The sequence below is a fragment of the Vanacampus margaritifer genome, chromosome 7 (genome assembly GCF_051991255.1).
Source record: "Vanacampus margaritifer isolate UIUO_Vmar chromosome 7, RoL_Vmar_1.0, whole genome shotgun sequence".
Classification (NCBI taxonomy): Eukaryota; Metazoa; Chordata; class Actinopteri; order Syngnathiformes; family Syngnathidae; genus Vanacampus; species Vanacampus margaritifer.
In genome coordinates, this window is record NC_135438.1 from 2,898,172 (window position 1) to 2,919,351 (window position 21,180).

General features: G+C 38.2%; 2 protein-coding genes across 9 annotated transcripts; both read right to left on the minus strand.

The window, feature by feature from the left end:
- Positions 1-609: 609 nt before the first annotated feature.
- Positions 610-12,292, minus strand: LOC144054961 (lipopolysaccharide-induced tumor necrosis factor-alpha factor homolog). 8 transcript variants are annotated; one of them, XM_077570429.1, is made up of 11 exons: positions 12,218-12,292; positions 11,067-11,153; positions 9,811-9,885; positions 8,114-8,321; positions 7,883-8,039; positions 4,810-4,922; positions 4,556-4,688; positions 2,743-2,910; positions 2,601-2,672; positions 1,233-1,401; positions 610-1,165 (listed from the first exon to the last, which is right to left on the minus strand). In XM_077570429.1, the coding sequence occupies exons 5-11, from the start codon at positions 7,911-7,913 to the stop codon at positions 1,057-1,059; spliced, it is 795 nt and encodes a 264-aa protein (XP_077426555.1). In that variant the 5' UTR covers positions 7,914-8,039; positions 8,114-8,321; positions 9,811-9,885; positions 11,067-11,153; positions 12,218-12,292; the 3' UTR covers positions 610-1,056. The 8 variants fall into 8 exon arrangements, with proteins under 8 accessions (XP_077426555.1, XP_077426556.1, XP_077426557.1 ...); XM_077570430.1 differs by lacking the exon at positions 12,218-12,292 and adding an exon at positions 12,168-12,199; XM_077570431.1 differs by lacking the exon at positions 12,218-12,292 and adding an exon at positions 12,081-12,141 and having other exon boundaries at positions 4,810-4,919.
- Positions 12,293-13,752: 1,460 nt separating this feature from the next.
- pdia2 (protein disulfide isomerase family A, member 2) lies at positions 13,753-21,071 on the minus strand. The gene is made up of 11 exons (XM_077570427.1): positions 20,781-21,071; positions 19,613-19,819; positions 18,274-18,407; positions 18,064-18,201; positions 17,647-17,763; positions 17,455-17,580; positions 16,271-16,462; positions 16,079-16,199; positions 15,448-15,626; positions 14,978-15,085; positions 13,753-14,896 (listed from the first exon to the last, which is right to left on the minus strand). The coding sequence occupies exons 1-11, from the start codon at positions 21,040-21,042 to the stop codon at positions 14,840-14,842; spliced, it is 1,641 nt and encodes a 546-aa protein (XP_077426553.1). The 5' UTR covers positions 21,043-21,071; the 3' UTR covers positions 13,753-14,839.
- Positions 21,072-21,180: the final 109 nt, after the last annotated feature.

Sequence of the window (21,180 nt, forward strand, 5' to 3'; positions counted from 1 at the left end):
TTTAAAGGGTAATTTTCATATGTGATTAATAACGTTCAAGACAATTATTGATGGTTATCATTCAAATTTTGAACATATGAACTCTGTTTTTTTTGTTTTTTTTTACTTCAACTTATATTTTAAATTGATGTGTTTTCTTTATGTTTATATGTTCAATAAAAACATAAAACCAAACCAAATAATTGTTTCTAAGGAAAAGGGGGAAAAAAACGTGCAAATATTTTTTAAACATTTAATGCCAAAATGTCTTTCGTTTCATGATCTGCAAAACGTTTTCTTAAGATGCTAATTCCATTTTGGGATATGAACTCATTCACTGCCACTGACGGCTATAGACGTCAAAAATTCATTTGAACTATTTCTATTAGTTTAACATTTTTTCCCACTTTTGTTAACAAGAGTATATCGCCTGATATTTTCTGTTCTAAATATACTATAAAAATATTATAGGTTTTCATACTCTTGTTAACAAAAGTGGAAAAAAATGTTAAACTAATAGAAATAGTTCAAATGAATTTTTGACGTCTATAGCCGTCAATGGCAGTGAATGAGTTGATGATTTTTGTCCTAATGCTTAACTTTCCATTTCCATTAAAACTAACACAAAACTTATTTTTAGGAGTTTATTTTCATATGATTAGTTTGTTTTCAAATTGTCACTGAAGCGGTTTTATTGTTGAAAATATCATTTTGCTGTTGCAATACACCAGAGGGATCTGTCATCTTAAATGCCGGGATGAGGCAGCCATTTTACAATTCAGTTGGCGAACATCACATGACCAAACCCAAAAACCAAGTGAGCCATGATTGGCCCTTTTCAGTCGACAGCAAGTGGCAAAATGGCCGCCCCCTGACTCCATAAAAGTGGATTTTTCTTCTTAATTCATGTTCCGTTATGGCAATATGAATCAAAACACCGTATTTCGACTGGCAGCGGCGCATAGAACACATTATTGTAAAGATGTTTCTTTTGACTTGACTTCCAACATTGAGGCAGAAATAAAAAGTTCCTAAAGGTCCATAAGAAGTGTCCAAATCCTCCACAGTGGATCCGTGTCACGATTTATGATGTACGTGTAAATGTTTTCCGCAGTGAGGACAATAATGATGAACATCCCACAATTCCGGAATCATGAAAGGAATCAGGCAGAAGCCACAAACCAATCTGAAAAAAAAAAAAAAAAGAGTTGGTAAGAAGTGAGCAGATGCTAACGTGCTAATATGCTAATTACCCCGAAAACGCCAGCACGCAGCACAGCGTGTAGGCGCTCCTGCCGGGCATTTGCTTGGTTTTGGTTAAGATTGCGCGCCGGCAGTGCGGACACTCAAAGTTGCCTGGAGAGCCCAGCAGGTTCGACGTCGTCATCGTTTGTTCGGACACCGGTTGGGAAAGCACCGCCTCTGTTTGGAAACAAATATGGACACACAAGCACGTTGGAGTTTGAAGTGACAGCGGGATGTCAACGTTTTGCACCACTTTGGATTCGAGGTCGACTTCATGTTTGAGCAACTTTTTTTTGTGAACAAAGAATTTTGATGTGACTGGGAAAATAAAAATCTATATATTGACATTTGTATGTATTTTTTTTTTTTTTTTACAGAACCGTACGTACGTAATTGTGGGTGACGTTTTCCTAGAATAGTTACACAGTGCCACGTCGTTTTTTAGAGTGTATGCCTTGTTTGTCGTTTACAGCGTGTGACGAGCTGAATAATGAACATTACACTAAGATCAGTTTGTTTTGTGATGACGGACATACATTGCATTACAGTCGCTCTCTCCCTGTCTATGTGTGTATGTGTGTGTGTGGGGGGGTGGGTGGGGGGGGGCTATTACAGCAAATCCAACTCGGCTGCCCTTTCATCTTTAGCAACAAGCTCAATCAACTTCCTGTTTTTGTTGGCTTATGAAATTCTCGGCTGTGACCCGATTTTTGTAAAGAAAAGCACTTTGATGAGTTTCTTCTGTGACGTATTTTGTCAAATTGAGCTGGTTTTAGCGCTGCTACAGGTTTGATTTTCATAGACTGGGTGTCCTATCAAGACAGCAAAAACAGGAAGTAGGAATGCAGTGAAATAAAAACTTGCAACATTGGGATCAGTCTGGCACAAAAACAGGAAGTAGATGCTTATTCAAATAAAAGTAGTCATTGGGAAGCTGCTTTTGCTGTCCAGATCTCATTAGATGCGATTCAGAAGCTTTTTGTGACCAAAACACTTTGATTGGCATTTTCATGTTGTTCATTTTAAGCTACGTTAAGCTACGTTCGTGTTTTTACTTTTGTAGGTTTCTACTTCCTGTTGGCTCGATCGGACTCTCGACCAAAGCTTTTTGTGAACAAAACACTTTGATGTGGATGACAGACGTCATTCAATTGCGTCGGCTTCGTTAAGTGCTTTTTCTGGTTTTATTCTGCCCGGTTCTGTTTTCCGCCCAAGCCCAAATGGGTCAGCTTTTGAGTTTGTACGCTAGCTTTTCTACTTTTTCTTCCAGTTGTCTTGAGCGGCCACTCAGCCGCTATATCGAGCAACTTTTCGCAAACAAAGTTCTTTGATTTGATCGAACTTGAAAGTACAACTGTATTCAATGTGTCACGTACCCAACGGGGTTAAATGGATGTTGACCGATGTTGAGGGACTGAAGGTAGTTGGCACCAAGACAGGAAACGGATCTGGAGACACAATTGGGCGATGAAACAGCCCACTTTTCTTCCACCCTGGAAGGTTAAGCTGCAATCTTACTATTTTCTTGATAGGGAGGCGGGTTCGAAGAGTGGGGAATGGAAGCATCATAAGGAGGTGGAGGAGGGTAAAGGTCAAACGCTTCGACGTCTACAGCGGAAGGCGGCAGCGTGGACGCCTCGTATGTCGGAGGGTCCATCGGCGTATTTACAAAAAAAAAAAAAAAAGCTGACCGTGAAGACAAATTAACAATCAAGATACACTTTCAGAACATTTTGTTAAAGTTGAAAAAACATTTTTGTTCATGAAAACTAAATGAAAATAACAGTATATTTTACAGAGATGTATTTATTTTTATTATTATTTTGCTGTACAACCTCACAGGAGGAGGAAGGTCAAAGAGTCGTTTGAGAATTGTGGCTTACTTTTAATTTATCAATTAAGTTTTCATACTCTTGTTAACAAAAGTCGGGAAAAAATGTGAAACTAATAGAAATAGTTCAAATTAATTTTTGACGTCTATATCAGGCGATTAAATTTTTAAATCGTAATTAACCGCATGACTTCACTAGTTAACTCACAATTAATCACAAATTTTATATCTGTTTTAAATGTACAATAAAAAAAATCTAAGTTTTCATACTCTTGCTAACAAAAATGGGAAAAAAAATGGGAAACTAATAGAAATAGTTCAAATGAATTGAATGTCAATGGCAGTGAATGAGTTAATTAAAAAGAAAAAAGAAAAAAAATCTGGGGCTTAATCAAGATATAAAAAAATGTTCGATTTTTTGTTATTTGTTGCCAAAATATTATTTTAAGTACATTTTTGTGGTTCTCAACTGTTTTCATTTTGGGACTATTGTTGCAAAGTTGTGACCCATTTTCTAAAAGTTATGAGCAACAAAGCTTTTCTTTGTTTAAAAATAGCCTCTGAAAATACATGTACCCTATGGTACATTTTTAAACGCAGTTTCAAATGAGTTTGACATCCTGCCAAAAGCATATTACGTTTCCTCTTACACAATATGTTCTGTGTAGGAAGGAACGCCTCAGTTCGGTTCTGGAAAAAAAAAAAATTTTTTGACTAGCTGGCCGCGACCTCCCCAAAATGAAACTCATTTTTGGATCTTGATCCACCAGTTGGCAATCACTGTTTGGGTATCTTTTAGCTGGAAACGACATGATAAAGTGTTGGAAAAATATACAGTCGACTCCCACATACGAACAGTTTGCCATCCATGGATTCTCTTATTCGCCGATTACCCCCCAATATTTAACAATAATACTTTTTTTTTTTTTTTTACCCCATCTTTTGTGGAATATGCTTGGACTAAAAAAAATATATATTATAAATACATAGAAATATGTATACAGTACATAAAAAGTGTTTTTCCAATGCATCTATTATGATGGTCTTCAATTTTACAAGGTTTTTGTTATCCACAGGTTGGTCCAGTCCACAGTATTTAAAAACAAAAACTACAACTAAAACATTTACATTTTGGCATTAATTAAAAAAATAAATAAATACACTGTTCAAATCATGTTACTTATGATGGACAAATGATGTTGCTATGATGGATTTTTTTGGGATATTTGAATTTAGTAGGATCATTTAGAATGCTGAAAAAGACAGTTTCCTGAGAATAAAAATATTTTTAAATGTCAAAAAACAATAAAAAGGCAACTTTTTTTTTTTTTTTTACTGTTTCATCTTAAAGTATTTTTCTTGTCATTTATTCAACCCACAAAATTCACCTCAATTCTAAAATTAGCCAAGCTATAAATACTTAAAAAGGAAAGCAAATGCATATATACAGTATTTATATATATAAATGTGATGTGTGTGATACGAGAGCAGCGGTCTTACCTTGAAGAAAGTCGGGTGCTGGACTGCGAGATGCGAGATGCGACATGCAAATCATCACTGACGATTGCCAGATCAAAGCACGTCCAACCAGTTTAAAGCCATCATCAAAATACACCTGTGTCATTTTTACAGCCTATAATTACAGCACATAAATTTGACTTGCCATTTATAGGTCATGTGTAGATCATATACGTGTACGTATATTAGGGTTGGGACGATCCACTTATGTCACGATCCAATCCGGATCCCGGTACCTTGGTGGCGATCCCCGCAGCCCGCTTGGACCTCCGTTCACTTCCAAGCGCAGAACGAGCGCCGGCCCGTACCCGTGCCGAGGACTCGCTGCTGAGGTAGACCAGACCACCTGCTGAATTGAAGCACATTACTAAAAGGAGATGAGAACAATTCGAACCGGTGTAAGTGCCGCTTTGGTTGTTCCCGGTCCGAGGCCAACATATTAGCTAATAGTTAGTAGGCTATTAGCTAAGAGCTAGTAGGCTCTTAGCTAATAGCTAGTAGGCTATTAGCTAATGTGTGTGTTTAAAATATTGATAAATAGTGTATGTCAAAACACACACAGCGTGGTTTTGAAGCGCCTGACAGTCGAAAAGGACTTGACCTCTTTTGGAACGAACGCACCACGACCTACATTTCAAATACGTCATCGGGGAAAGGTTGAAACGAGTTCAGCTTTGGCTGAAGTTGCCAGACGACTTCAGGATCAAGCTAAAGTATGTGCTACTGTATAGCGACTAGTCAGTACATACATTAGCCACACATTTTGGTCACACGCTAACTTTAGCGACTTAAGCTAGCTCGCCATTTAGCATGTTTGGCGTCGCTTCTTACAGTTGTGTGTTGACCGAAACACAATTGAAAGAGCTCCAAAACGTGTGCTATAACATAACATATATGTTTGCTTTCATCTGCCACTTGTGTAACATTCATTTCTGCGCTTACGTAACACTCACGGAACTTGTTTGTTTTATGACATGTTTCTTGCCACCAATGGTGCTCGATCCCTTTTGGGGTGCGGCACACATTGATACGGGGGGCGGGGGGGCTTATTAATGACACTCCAAATACAACTGGAAATGTTTTTGTTTGAACTCAAAAGACAACTTTTTAAACAAAACCAAAAACTATATTGTGACTAAAAATAAGAAATACAGTGGAACTTTTTGATTGGTTATTTTTGCAGAATTGACAAAAAAAGTACAATATAAATAAAAAATTTAAAAAAACGTTTTAAGAAAGTATGCTACTATTTTGTCCCTAAACGATTCAATAAGTACAACAAATTCTTTAGTTAGAATGCAAAAAAAAAAAAAAAAGTGCATACACCATTATTTTAATAATCTGCATGATTATTGAATCATGCAGATTATTAACATTATCGTTGCTAATGATCACAATTGTAACCGTGATTGAGTGATCATTGAAATATCCGGCGGATGAAAACTCCAACTTTACGGAAATGTAAAAATATATAGAAACACTTCATTCATTAAAAAAAAAAATTCTGAGGAATTTGATTCTATTGCAAAGCAGGATTGTGCAGTGGTTAAAATATCAGGGGATTAAAACTAGATCATGAAAACATGAAAATGCATAGAAACTCTTTTTTTTTTTTTTATATACATTTTATTTTGCAACATTACATCATTGTTCAAAAATATTTAGATTGAAGAATTATTGTTATGGAGATGTAAAAACATTTTTCATTGCAAACGGCGAATCGCCGCAGCTTTTCATCTTAAACTATCTTACGAAAAAACACGCCAAGTTTGAAGACAATCAGATCAATTGTGTAGTTTGTTTTATAGCATTTGGCGCCAAAAGACTTTTTGTAAGTCGGCGGCGGTTACATAATTATGCCTCCATGTTTTTGTGGCTCCGTGAAGCGGAAAACCGGCAATGCTTGGAAACGCACAATTTGATCCCCTGTCATGTTTTTTTTCTTCCCGATGCTGTTCTTAGGTGTTGAGATGCTGCAGCCCAAATTTGAAATCAATCGGGTTAACCGCTTCGGGCGGGGGTTTCAAACTCAGATTAGCTCAGGGGCCACACGGGGAAAAATATATTACCAAGTGGGCCGGATCGGTAAAATCATAGGATATAATTGAAAAACAATTTCTGTCAATTATGCGCCAGATTTCGATATTTGCGGGCCAGCCCTGAAATGCAGAACTGTAAATATATTGTCATATGTGTGCCGTATTCAGCACGTTTATGTTTGATTTATGTTGGTCTATGTTTTTTTTTTTTTAACTGTAACTTTAAGTTGCATTGCTCATCTGAGGATTGCTTGTGGAATTACGAATGAATATGCTTTGATTGTGGCCGGCTGATTGATTATTTTATTTTTTTTACTTTACAAAATTGTCTCGCGGGCCAAATTAAACCCCTTTGCGGGCCTGATCCGGCCCACGGGCTCAGGACAAGGGGGCAAAAGTATGCCGTCTCTAAATGTGCAAAAATTGGGACATTCAAATGGTCGTACACTCAATACTCATTTTCGTGTACGACTATCAAAGTTTTTTTAGTTGATCTCGAGGCGCTGTTCATGCCACCTATTTTTCGGAGCCATAGTGTCAGTAAGATGGGGGCTTTAGGACCCAGGTGCGGGAAGGCAGAGCAAGGAGGCAGAGGTGCAGTCCAAAAAGAGGTTTTAATTTCTAATCAAAAAGCTAACTTCAAAGAACAAAATAAACTGAACTTAACAAAACATGAAGCTAAACATGACAAAACAACTTAGGCAAAACTAACAACATGACATGGATCCTGATAAGGAAAAAAAGGTCAGCGTGCCGTGGCGAAAGATTTACGACAGTGGCAACAATAAACCGACACAGACAGGGGGGAGACAACCGACTAAATACACCAACACTAATGACATAACAAGACACACCTGGCTGAGGGCACTGATTGGATGACACGTGAGGGTAATGGGGAAAGGTGGACACAATCAGGGATCAGGGTTGACAAAGACACCAAACAAGGAAGGGCAAGTGACCTGAAACGAGAGGAGTCAGGCTTTTCACAATAAAACAGGAAATGACAAGACAAGGGGAAAACACAAGGAAAACAGAAGCTAAACATGACAGGGAGTAAACAAGACTGAAAATAAACATGACGCGTAGGTTCAAACATAGCGGGACGGACCTCTATAGGGGGCGTTACAGACCCGTTCTTATTTTGTACTCGTGTATCGCGACTTTAAAATATCACATTTTTCGCCAGGCTCAAGTGTGGTGAATTTCCCTTCATATCGAGTCTCAAAAATGTGATGAGAGAATAAGAATTTCTATCATGAACAATAAGGACCTTGCAGTGGTAGTTGCTCGGGTTCTATCATGAGCGATTGTAAAATTCATCCCGCCTGTCAAAGATGTGTAGACGTTCCTCACAAAGAGGACAGAAGTGGTGCACGTTCCAGAGATGAGGAACGCAAAATGGAATCAGGCAAAAACCGCACCAGAGGCTGAAACGCAAGCAGAACAGATTTCATTGAACACAAAGCCCACCAATCCGGGTCTCGGCCACAAATGATCTTACCATCCAAGAAGCAACATGCCACATAAGAAGAAGGCGTAGGACGACGGGATCAGCTTTTTGACGGTCGTGACCTCCCGATGACACCTTGAACATCGCACATAACCGGGATCGCTCCGGAGTTGGGTGACGTGGATGGTCCGTTGACGCTGCGGTTGCGCCACCACCACTTGGACGCTTGGTTCTGCTTGCTGATGGTGTACCAAGCCCACTGAGACAAAAAACGAAGACGGACGCGTGAGGACAAAGCAAATGTGGAATTCTTGAGTCACCAAAAAATTGACATAATAACAAATAGAGAAAATAAAAAAAATCCCAATTGTGAAACACCAAAGTACTGGTTGGTGGTCTGGAAGAAGTTTTCATGTTTTTTTTTCTTTTATTTTTTTTTATTATAATTTTTTTTCTGGAGAGCTCAGTATTGTTCATTCGATAATTTTACCGATTTGACATGTCATCATCATTGCTCTCCTTTTTTTTTTTTTTTTTTTTTGGTATGTGGGTGAATATGTGTACGTGCTCAGAATTGATCTAATTTAACAATATTGTGTTCTTTTTTTTTTAATATCGCCAATGTCCCCACAATATCGTGATCATTATCATATCGTGAGCTTCATATTGTGATGTTTGGATATCGTTACATCCCTAAACATTTTTATGAACATTTAAAAGTTGAATAGGACACAGAAAGCGCAAAAAAATAGCCAAAGAAAAAGCCAAATGCGTGGTTGAAATTTTGAAATTTGAACGGCTTCCACTTCAAGTTGAATGATGAGATGTAAACAGGCCGAAATGATGTGGGTGCGAATGACATTACATACACACTGTGGGTTGATGGAGAATGACATACGACGTGTGGCTGGTCGTCACGGTGGGCGTCCTCAAGACGGGAAATGGATCCGGCTGGACATTGACTGCAAAACAGCCACTCGCACAATTTACCACATATTTATTGGAAAGTAAAGTTACAAGTTACATTTGGGGGGGGGGAAGGAAGCTAACAATTAAAACGTTTTGAATTATGGCTAACAAAAAATACTTGACAAGGTTACTTTTTCATACAAAAAAAATTGTACATCATCAGAGCAAACTACCTCTACTTTTCATCCCCTTTAGGGCCTTTCTTTTTTTTTTTCTGGAGAGCTCAGTATTGTTCATTCGGTAATTTTACCGATTTGACATGTCATCATCATTGCTCTCTTTTTTTTTTTTTTATATATATATTTTTAATTATTTTTTATTTTGTATGTGGGTGAGTATGTGCATGTGCGTGTGCATTCATTAGTTCACCTAAAACCTATTAAAAAAATCCCACACCGTTCACTTAAACCGAACACTTCAGAACCCAGCCAGAGTCGTGAGGCCGTCAGGAGACCCGAGGAAGGACCAAAGAAAAGAAAGGAAAGTGAAATCCAGCACTGAGCAGACACCACCCACGGACCACCAACCAACCCCTTTCGGGCCTTTCTAACACCCTCTTTACTAATCTAATCTTTTACTTCTCCTTCTCTCTCATTTTTCTCATTCATCAACTTCTCATTGTTCCTTGCATGAAGCCGTCCCGCTTCTGGCACCAGCCGGCAAATTTCCTTCTCCATCCTTAACCACCCTAACCTGCTGCAGGTCTTTTAGTCCTTTCTGGCCAAGCTGCATTAAATGAGCATCGGATTAAACGAGGCGGTTGAGATGGACGTACGTACCCACTGCTGACTGATGGACGGCGACTTGCAATGTCTGCGGGGTTAAAGTGCAAACTGGATACGGCCCCACCGTAGCTGCATTTATGAAAAAGTTGAAATTGGATTATAATATATATATATATATATATATTAGTGTAAATTACGCTTGTGACAAGAAATTTGTGCAAATTTTGTATTTTTTAACAGAGACTCGAGACGTTAAGTTAAATTGATGTATTTGGGGCAGTTAATAAAAGAAAATGCAAATGAAAAATAGTAATGTCTTTTTTTTTTTAAATCACGTAAAAACAGGTTTAAATCAAGGCAATTCTCAGAAGGAGTAACTTTTTAAAAACGTTTGTTCAAATATTATTTCTTTCCCATCGTTTCTCAACAAAAGTAATTTTTGAAAATGTCAATCTATTCAATTTTAACTTTTTAGAACAGTAAAAATTACAATTTATATCAAAATGTTCATGAAATATTTGTCATTTCATGTTAATCTAAAACTTTTTATGTAATATTTATATATTTTACAGAAAAAAAGCTGCCTTTAAAAAAAAAATCTCATTATATAAAATAACTTGAGTTTATTCCCTGAAAAAAATGCTTGTATGAAAGTCATTTTACAAAAAAAAAAGGAAATGTTGAGCTTGTCAATTTTTACTTTCTGAAAAAAAATGCGTTTTACCCATTATGTCTATGAAAAATATTTTTACAAACATATTTTCCAAACTTCTCAACATATCATTTTAACATGTAAGTTGATAGGGACATGCAAGACTACGTTGTTTTTCAGACCGATACCTGAACTCTGAACTCAGTACAATACCTGCAGTACTTTGGATACTTTTTGATCACATTTAACACTATGAATTATTTTTATTTTTTTTACAAAACCGTTTCTGATGCCGATCGGTCAAACTGCTGCAATACAATGCCAAATACTGCCGATGGGGACTTAATCAATGTCAGATTTATATGTTTTTTATTATTTTTTTTCCTTTAGTATCGGCGGCTGTTATCAGTATCTTCCATAAGTACCTGATACCTTCAAATAACGCCGTTGTCGGCCTGACATCTTCAATCGCGCATCCCGAACTAAATTAATAACTAAATATTAAGAAGTACACTTGCAAAATTACATTTATGATTGAGCACATATATATATAATTATAATATCAAAGATATTCATAAGGCAACAATGATAAGGGTTGAAATTGATGAGTCGTGGCCTAACTTGTCTCTTCATAGGATGGCGGCGGCTCAGAAGGCACCTGATTAGCGGGTGCGGCCACTTGGTGGCGTGTGGCCTCTTCGTACAGCGGCGGCTCCATCGGCGGGAAATTGGGTCAAGCGGGACGCTGCAGACAAAAATTGGACCAATTAGCGCTACTAAATTGTCAACTTTGTTATTTCCACTCCTGAGTCAGTGTAACTAAACTTTCTTCCTTGTTTACATTATTCTGAATCATTTAAGGCGCCGACAAGCCTTTTTGTTTTTGTCCTGATTTTGCCAGACACCCAATAAGAGTGTCTGCATTTGTCCCAATAATTGGGCCTTAACTCTTTGACTGCCAGACGTTTTCAGAAAAGGGATGCCGTGGGTGCCAGCCGATTTAAGCACTTTTGACTGATCTTTCAAGGTCCACAGAAAATGCTGTGTTTGGACTATGGAAACACACATACTACCAAATGAAAGTTTGGACTCTCATCTTTCATCAGAAAAAAAAAGTTTGTTTCTACCTTATTCCGTTTTTCAGTAATCAACAATAGAAAATGGTTAGTTTCACCTCTGTTTTGAAAAAAACAACGTCTTTTAACGTCTTTGGCACTCCTCCATAGGATTTTACTAAACGTTATTTAACGTTTTTGGCAGTCAAAGATTGCTTAAAATAATTGCCTAAGTCACCTCCTCATGATTCAAATGGTTACATTGTTGGTGTTTCCTGAAAAAAAAAAGACTTCTTTTAAGAAGGCGTGGATATGGAATTTTACAGCCAAAAGTTCCTGAAATGTGACGTCAACAGAAAGTGGCGTCCTGACTGACAAAGGAAGTGACAGTAAACAAACACAAGGAGATTGCCGCTTTGCCATTTCCGGGCTAATTTTTCACCCAAAGCGAACACATGTGTAGCTTTTTGTATGCCGTGCGATCACTCGCCGCCTCACACAAGAAATGTTTCTCTTAAGACAAGCCCTAGCCATAAAGCTAGCTAGCCTAGCCACGGGAGCTACTTGCTAATCCTGCGTGGCTAAACTGGAGTAAACAACATCTCTCACCCACTTACTTTCAACTTTTGACAAAATTCTCTTCAAAAAGCAAAGGAGATCGGTCGCAGGTTCAAGAGCATGATAGTTGAGCGTGCCGGTCTTACCTTGGACAAAAGGATGAAAGCAAATGAATGGAGTAAGGTTCAAGACTTACCGCTGACATCACGTCGCAGCCTGTTGGACTTGTTTTGCCTTCTGGAATGTGAAACATTTGCTTTAGCAACCAGCAAAAACATTAACAGTCGAATAATGTCACAATGACGAATGACATTTTTTTGGCCTAAACGACTACGGGCTATGTTAAAAAAAAAAAAAACACTAATCCAGAAAAAAAAAAAAAAACACTAATAAAACGTGTCTACATTTAATCTAAACTGAAAATGGCTCAAAAACAGGGATTAGGTGAAATTCTTCCCCGCCCAGTCATGACTGCGGCCTCTTCTTCCTTCTCCGCCCAATGTTGTCGATCTCCTTACGGGCAATAAAGCCGCGGCTGCGCTTCTTCTTTAGCCTCAAGGCCCCAAATTTGTCTCCTTGAAAATATCCCAAGGTCTTTATCAGTTGAAGGTCTCTTTAATCTGGCCAAGGTTCTGCGTCTGTCACTTTGTCGTTCCTCGGCTCCGGGAGCACATTCGCGGATCTTCGCTTTGTTTGGAGGTTTTTAGAAGAATCGTTTTTTAATTCATTCACTGCCATTGACGGCTATAGACGTCAAAAATTCATTTGAACTATTCATATTAGTTTAACATTTTTTCCACTTTTGTTAACAAGAGTATGAAAACCTAGGGGAAAAAAATGTACATTTAGTACAGATATAAAATTTGTGATTAATCGTGAGTTAACTATTGAAGTCATGTGATTAATTAAAAAAAAAAAATGGAATCGCCTGACGCCCCTAATTTTTTAATAATCTTTTCTTAAAAAAAAAAAAACTATTTAAAAAATGTCTAGGTTTTCATACTCTTGTTAACAAAAGTGAAAAAAATGTTAAACTAATAGAAATAGTTCAAATGATTTTTTGACGTTTAGATCAGGCGATTAAATTTTTAAATTAAATTATTAAATAATTATTAAATTATTATCATGCGATTAAATTAAATTAATCGCATGACTTCACTAGTTAACTCACTTGTTCTAAATGTACAATAAAAAAAATTCTAAGTTTTCATACTCTTGTTAACAAAAGTGGAAAAAAAATGTTAAACTAATAGAAATAGTTCAAATGATTTTTTGACGATTATAGGCGTCAATGGCAGTGAATGAGTTAATGTCATAAATCTGCGTTTTCATGTGGATGACAGATGCCAAATCGGGGGGGGGGGGGTTGTCTTTTGTGAGAGCCCCTACTTCATGTGGACAGAATCTCTTCATATTCCGGGGCAGTTTTCCATCAGCGGCTCATGCAAAGGAAGGCTTAATGTTAACTTATAATGTGAAACCCCATAGATGGGCGGAATAAAACTACCATCATAATAGGGAAGGTATCAACTTTTAAACAGGTTATATTTCCAATATAAACTGTGTTCAGCAGGTCATAGTTAAATACTCACAGGCATATATTCTTTATCCTCTTTGAAGAACGACTTAATATTACTACAGCTTGGTCTGTTTTTGTTTGTTCATCAAATCTACCGCATGCATTCTTCTGATCCCTGGTGGCCAAAGCAAGAAATGATGATCTACAAACGGTTTCATTCTTTACATTCAATAGTGTTTATTTTTCTATTTTTATGAATAAAACACAAGATTGAGTCTATTGCTGCCATAGAAAAAAAAAATTCTACTCCTGCGCCATTTCATGCAGGAATGTGAACATTTGGCAGAGCATGCGTCCGAGCTATGCTGCCTGTGCTGTTACTTTTCTAAGAAATCTGTCACATGGTGCAAACTGTGGTTGAACCTCAATAACCAACGAACATGAATGGAATTTTATGAATCACAAGCTGTAATGAAACCAAAACCTTGCAGTGCCTATTTTTAGCCTCATAGCATAATTGCATAAAACCTCATTTGTCATTTGCTAAAAATAGTTTTTTTCTTTTGGTCTATCGATTCTCAGTCAAAATTCATTTCAACTATTTCTATTAGTTTAACATTTTTTCCACTTTTGTTAACAATAGCATGAAAACCTAGATTGTTTTTATTGTACATTTAGGACAGATATCAAATTTGTGATTAATTGTGAGTTAACTAGTGAAGTCATGCCATTAATTACGATTTAAAATTTGAATTGCCTGACGCCCCCAATTTTTTAAAATCTTTTAAATCGCGTCAGGCGATTACATTTTTTAATTGTAATAAATCGCATGACTTCAATATTTAACTCACGATTGATCATACATTTTTTTATCTGTATTTCTAAAAAAAAAAATCTAGGTTTTCATACTCTTGTTAATAAAAGTGGGAAAAAATGTTAAACTAATAGAAATAGTTCAAATGAATTTTTGACGTTTTAGAGTTAATCTGTTCTGGAATAAATTATATATATATTAAATATGATGGAATGTTACATTACACACAAAAATGAATTAATTGGCAATGAATTAGCTAATTAAGAAAATGATATTTATGATTTACATTTATTAACTATTCAATTACCTTTGTGTTTACAGTATTTAACTGTGGCACGGACAAAAGTCTGTATTCAGTACTTTTTAATGCCATTCATTTTTCCTTTGTTACCTTTCAATTTAATTTGTTTGCCCGAATTTCAACACAAGACTTCAATTTGTGTCCCTCAAAGTATTCATTGAGAAGAAAAACATGAAAAATATCATCAAAGCTCTTCTTTAGGAGACGCTTCGTCGGCGTCCTCCGCGGACTCGCCCGCTTTCTGCAAAACATCAGAAAATGTATTCATTATCATTATTACAGAGAGGAAGATTAATTTGGGCCTGAGCATGCCAATACGAACTTCTTCATCATCATCATCGTCGTCGTCATCTTCCTCGGGCAAAACTCCTCCGTTATCCAAAAACTTTGACAACGTCTCCAGATCGCGGCTTCCCGAGAACTCCACCACCTGCAGGACGAGACGACGACATCTGGAGCGAAGAACAGTGTCCCCGGCTACCGGTATGAACGTGTATGCGTGTGAAATGATTGACTACATAAACCAAGATATGTGAGACAAATGTATGTCCCCACTAACCCATATAAACGTGTATGTATGTGAAGAAATTTGCATAACCAGCAACAACATGAAGCCGTCCGTGTGATTGAGTGAAACCGTCGTCCCCGGCAACCGTAATAAGCATGTATGAGAGTGTGTAAAATTGTCATCACCAGATATCGCATAAACGAGAATGTATGTGTGTGTGTGTGTGTGAGAGAAATTGCCGTCCCCATCTAGCAACCTTAACATGAACGTATGTGTCGCGGTACCTCCTTTCCACCGGCTGGGAAATATTTGAGGGTGGGGAAGCCGGTGACGCTGACGGCCTCCAGCTCGTTGGCGGTGGAATCCATCTTGGCGATGATGATGTCATCACGATCGGCGTACTTCTCCGCCAGCTGGTCCCAGATGGGAGCCAGGTCCTTGCAGTGGGCACACCAGGGAGCGTCTGCAAAAGGAATATTACTTTTCCAGAAGAAAGAATTTAAAAAAATTAAAAATTAAAAATTAAAAATTAAAAATTAAAAATTAAAAATGAAAAATGAAAAATGAAAAATGAAAAATGAAAAATGAAAAATGAAAAATTTAAAATTTAAAATTTAAAATTTAAAATTTAAAATTTAAAATATTACTTTTTGTTACTTTCAATCTGTAGGTGTGGGAATGCTATTGTGATTTTTATTCTCCACATTTTTTTTTTCAACTTGCGTCAAAAATTCTCGGGTATAAATCGTCTCATGTCACATGACTTACAGTATTGGCACAATTTCATGTTAAATATCAACTTTTCCCCGTTCATTTTCAATGGGACTGACATTGGAAGTCCCACTTTCCACGCCCTCGCGTTTCCATAATGACGACTGAAAAGTTTTGAGTTTGTTGAGAACATTTTGAACTCACAAAACTCTACGAAGACGTTCTTGGTTGGATCCAGAGCAACAGACTCAAAATTTTTCCCCACCAGGACCTTAACAGCCGCTTTATTCCAGTCCTCGGGCACATCTTGGCTGCGATAGTAAGGCTGCGGTACAAAACAATACAATTAGCATCACCGATAGCATCAAACATTAGCTTAGCGTGTGTGTTTCTTACCTTGGCCGTAGCATCCAGAACCTGCTGACACAACGGCGGCAGCTCGCTCATGAGATCCGCCGAGTCCACTTTGAACTTCTTGCCCGTGTCCATGTTGATGATGCGAGCCGCGGGCACGCCAGCCGCCGACAAGCCAAAGAATTCCAGCACGAAGGACACGTCGGTCGACACGTCAATGGTGATGAACAGCATCTGAAAGGAAGCGCGGAAATCGGCGTGAATTTGTGGTTTTGTAAACGTCAAAGACAACGTTGAGACATAAAGTCAACTTGTGCTGTCACTGTCGAATATTTTTAGAATCCAATAATCGACGAATCTGATTCATTTTAATTTTGCATTAAAGTCTATTAAAAAACATATGTTGCCCCTGATTATTGTTTATTAACTCATTCACTCTCAGCCATTTTCACTGAAGCAACCCCCTTTGCTCCAGGGCTGTTTTACTGGATTTTGACTGATTTTGCAAGGTCCACAAAATATAGTGTTCTATTTCTATTAAAAAAAACATGGAGATTAGAGAAGATTAGAAAGATTAGTCTCTCTTCTTTCATTAGGAAAAATAAGTATGTGTCTATCTGTTTCCGTTTTGCAGCAATTAGCATTAGAATATAGCCGAGTTTCATCAATATTCACAAATCCGTTTAAAACTATGGGGGAGGCAGTTTTTTGCAACATGGCCCTGGTTGATCTCTTATACTCTGCTGCCACCTGATGGCCGTTTTTGCTTCAAGCATTCTCTTCCGTTCTGAGGCTGCATCAAAGCCTTCTGTATGCTGTAGCATAAAAAAATTAAAAAATAATAAAATAAAAAAACGTATAAAAACATCTTTGGGAGCATGGTAATATTTAAAATAGAACGCATTTATATGTTTTTGGGAGCAAACGAGTTAACTAACTTCGTATTTGTATAGTGATCTTAAAAAAGGGGGGATTGATGTCGTACCGGTTCGATCATTGTTTTTCCAAAGTTTGCAAATTTCTTATTTTGATTAAACACAGAAGATGATCAGTCTTCTTTCATGAAGGATGACAGAAATCAGTGAACAATTACATGTTGATGTGCTGAAATCAGAGGACTTGGACAATTAAATAAAAAAAAAAAAAAAAGGCTCCAAATGTTTACTCGATTATGAAAATCTGCTCTAATGTCAACATTTTTTATCTTTGGAGCTATCGGGCGCTACCTTGCCCTTATAGGCCTTGGCGAGGGTCCTGACGTGGTCCACGAGTGCCGTGTGGCTCTCCACCGTGCCGTTGATGAAGAGCAGGCAATGAAGGCGAACTTTGGAGCTGAAGATTCGATCCCCCGTCTGCGCAGACACAACGTCAAGGCAAGCGTGTAGTTGTGTTATTTTTTTGTGTGTGTTTGTGTTCACCTGCTTAGTGAAGGGGACGATGAGCTCCAGGCTGTTTTCTTGGATGAAGTTGGTCAGATTGCTTTTGTCCAGCTTGTCGTCCTCGGGCAGCGCATAGTCCACTCTGCCGTCGTCAAACTAAAATAAATAAATAAATAAATAAATAAATAAAAAATAAAAGAAAATTTAAAAAAAAAAAAAGTTTTTTTTTTAAATATTTAAAAAAAATTACATTTTAAAAAAAAGACATATATATATTAAAAAAAAATTGTGGGTGTCATTGATGGACATGCACTTTTTTGTGTGTGCCTGAAAACAACACTACTGAGCCAAAATGGCCGCTTCAAAATACAGCCAACTGATTAATTGGCCTTTTCAACTCCGATTTTTTTTTGTATACACACAGTAACACATTAATGACATGAAAGCCACCCATACCTTCTTGAAGAGCACCACCGTGTCCGTTTTCAATTCGTACTTCTGGAAAACCTCCGGAGACGTCGTAATGCCGAATTCCGTATCAGCCATGTCCATGACCAGCTCGGCAAACTCCTTCGCCGCGTCACTTTCCAGACTCTTGGTGAGGCGATGGGAGTATGAAGATCCATCTAACTGCACAGTGTAGACTCCAAGTAGAGTGGGCGTTACCTTAAAAAATCCCACGGCGGTGATGTTGTGGGCGTCAACAAAGCTGGCAGCGGAGTCGGCGTTCTCCAGGACCGTTGCGCCGGGACCCGTGCGACGTTTCAGCCACTGGATGATTGCCGTGACCGTCCTCTCACCTGGAAACGGTTTTGTGGTGAGTTTCCCGTCTTATGCTTTTGAAGAACGTCTGGAAATTGAACCTAAAATGGCTGCTACAAACTCAAATGGCAGATTTCCCATATCTTTTTGGGCATGGCTTATTTAGACTTTTTTGTAGATGTACTCATGATAGACATGGATACCAAATTTGGAGTTGCTAAACTGAAAGAGGCTCTGGGAGCTTTTATTTTATTTTGTAAAGGGGGTCAAATTTGGTCACTTTCAAGTAGGAGGAAATTATTTATAATGGCAGTCAGAGGTGGCAAATCCAGGTCCAGAAAGTAAAAACCCTGCCACAGTTTGGCTTTAGCCCCTGATGCTAGCAAGCTAGCTCCCTAGCAGGTAAACGAGCACCATGGGAGCTAGCTACTACGGAGCTAGCTAGCTAGGACCTGGGGCTAAAGCCAAACTGTGGCAGGGTTTTTACTTTCAGGTGCTAGCTAGCTAGCTAACTCCCATGGTGCTTGTTTACCAGCTAGGGAGCTAGCTAGCAAGCTAGCATCTGAAAGTAAAAACCCTGCCACAGTTTGGCTTTAGCCCCTGATGCTAGCTAGCTAGCTCCCTAGCAGGTAAACGAGCACCATTGGAGCTAGCTATTACGGAGCTAGCTAGCTAGCAACTGAGGCTAAAGCCAAACTGTGGCAGGGTTTTTACTTTCAGGTGCTAGCTAGCTAGCTAACTCCCATGGTGCTTGTTTACCTGTTAGGGAGCTAGATAGATAGCACCTGAAAGTAAAAACCCTAAAAATGGGCTAAAACCAAACTGTGGCAGGGTTTTTACTTTCAGGTGCTATCTATCTAGCTAGCTCCCTAGCAGGTAAACGAGCACCATGGGAGCTAGCTATTACGGAGCTAGCTAGCTAGCACTTGGGGCTCAAGCCAAACTGGGGCAGGTTTTTACTTTCTGGACCTGGATTTGACACCTCTGATGGCAGTTTAGTTGCCCAAAGAATAACAACATCAATGAAACAAAGCAAATAGTCAAAATGACACTAAATTTAAATTGTGTTGCAAAAAAAACAAGTAGTCATCCAACATAAAAGTCCAATCATAACTGAAAAGTGATTTTATCTTCTTAGGCTTTGTGCTAAACAACATAGAAGACACATTGTTGATTTACTATCTTGGCTTCAGGCTACAACAGCTACCGGGTATTTTCTTTATTTTGTTCTTTTTTTGAATACCGGCGTAATCGACGGGTTTCTTTCGGTCGCCGTGGAGAAAGAGCTTGAGAACAGGGAAGCCGGAGACGCCAAACTCCTCGGCCAGCTCCTTCTCGGCGGTGGCGTCCACTTTGGCCAAGCCGACGGCGGGCTGGTCCTTTTTCAGCTTCTCGGCAGCCTCGGCGAAGACGGGTTCCAGGCGCTGGCAGTGTCCGCACCACGGCGCGTCTGCGTGCGCAACAGCAAGCAAAAACAATTGGACTCAAGTTGGAACGCACATGGTGACTTATTTTGGGACGGACTGCACGTTCCTGATAGGACCTGAAACTTTGCTCCCTGCACTCGTGGGAAAGTGGAAGCGGGAGAACATCTGGACGACGGGCCGCTTTACACGTGGCTAATCAAGTAGATATTCATACGAAAAATAATATTTGTTGTGTTTTCCAAATGCTAAGTGGATTCTTCCATCTAACTGAATTAGATTTTTATTTTAATCTGATGCTTTGAAAATGCTCATTCAACATATATTTAATGAAGAAATATATATATTTTTAAATAATTTTAATACAAATTAAAATATTTAAAATAAATTTTATTTATTCAAAAAAAAAAATCTTCCGAGCATTTTAAAATGCAAAATAATGAAGAAATTATTTACAACAACTTTAAAATGCAAATTATCATTTTGAATACGCAAAAAAAAAAATTGTAAATCTAAATAGATAGTTAAATATTTTAAAATACTTAAATTCTTAAAACATTTAAACTACTTACAAAATATTTAAAATACTTATCAAATGCACACTAATGTTTATTAAAAACTTTTTAAAATACTTGTCAAATGCAAACTATTGTATTTTTTAAATATTGGTCCTTTTTTTAAAAATGTTTTTGGGATGTCTGCATTCAGTTTCATCCCATAAATGTAAAAATCGAAAAATTGGCAAAAATGAACATAAGTGTTTTTCACAGGACACTGACATGACATTATGATATAAAAAAAACAACTTAAAAAAAAAAATATATATATATATTACAAATCAATTCAAGATATTTACAAATACAATTTAAAAAATGTGTATATATTTTTTAATACTCAAAAATGCAACTTAATACCATAGTAATTGAAACCGGTTTAATAACCCCTGAAGCATATTATCCCTTTTATGTGTTAGTTTCGTCTACTCACAGAATTCCACCAATAAAAACTTGGTCTGGTTGAGCGCTTTGGCGAAGTTGGCGCCGTGGAGCACCATCACATTGTTGTCCTCTTCGATCTGGCTGCCGTTCGCCTTCTTGGGCGGCTCGTCTCCATCCTCCCGGTCCTGATCCGGGCTCGTCTCCGTGGCGTTTTCCGTCCCAGCGGGCCGGTCGTCGGCCCGAGCGTAACGGCAGGACGCCAGCAGGAGCAGCACGAGGCCCGTCAGCGCTAACGTTCGCATCCTCATCATAGCCAGCTGTAAGGCAAGAGTCTCGTTCGCACCCTTGTTGACAACATCAGAGGAGAGCGTGTGGCAGAATTCTACTGGCCTCGCCTCTCGGCCAATCAGACGCACACATGCAAGCCTTTTTTGTTTGTTCCCTCCAAT

Coding starts and splice junctions, on each gene's coding strand:
- LOC144054961 (XM_077570429.1), bottom strand. CDS start 7,913: ATGATAGAACCCGAGCAACTACCACTGCAAG. Junction 2,673..2,742: donor GCCTCCCTATCAAGAAAATA/GTAAGATTGCAG, acceptor TTGTGTCTCCAG/ATCCGTTTCCTGTCTTGGTG. Junction 1,402..2,600: donor CATCCATTTAACCCCGTTGG/GTACGTGACACA, acceptor GTTTCCAAACAG/AGGCGGTGCTTTCCCAACCG.
- pdia2 (XM_077570427.1), bottom strand. CDS start 21,042: ATGATGAGGATGCGAACGTTAGCGCTGACGGGCCTCGTGCTGCTCCTG. Junction 19,820..20,780: donor GTTTTTATTGGTGGAATTCT/GTGAGTAGACGA, acceptor TTGCGCACGCAG/ACGCGCCGTGGTGCGGACAC. Junction 18,408..19,612: donor GAAACCCGTCGATTACGCCG/GTATTCAAAAAA, acceptor AACCGTTTCCAG/GTGAGAGGACGGTCACGGCA.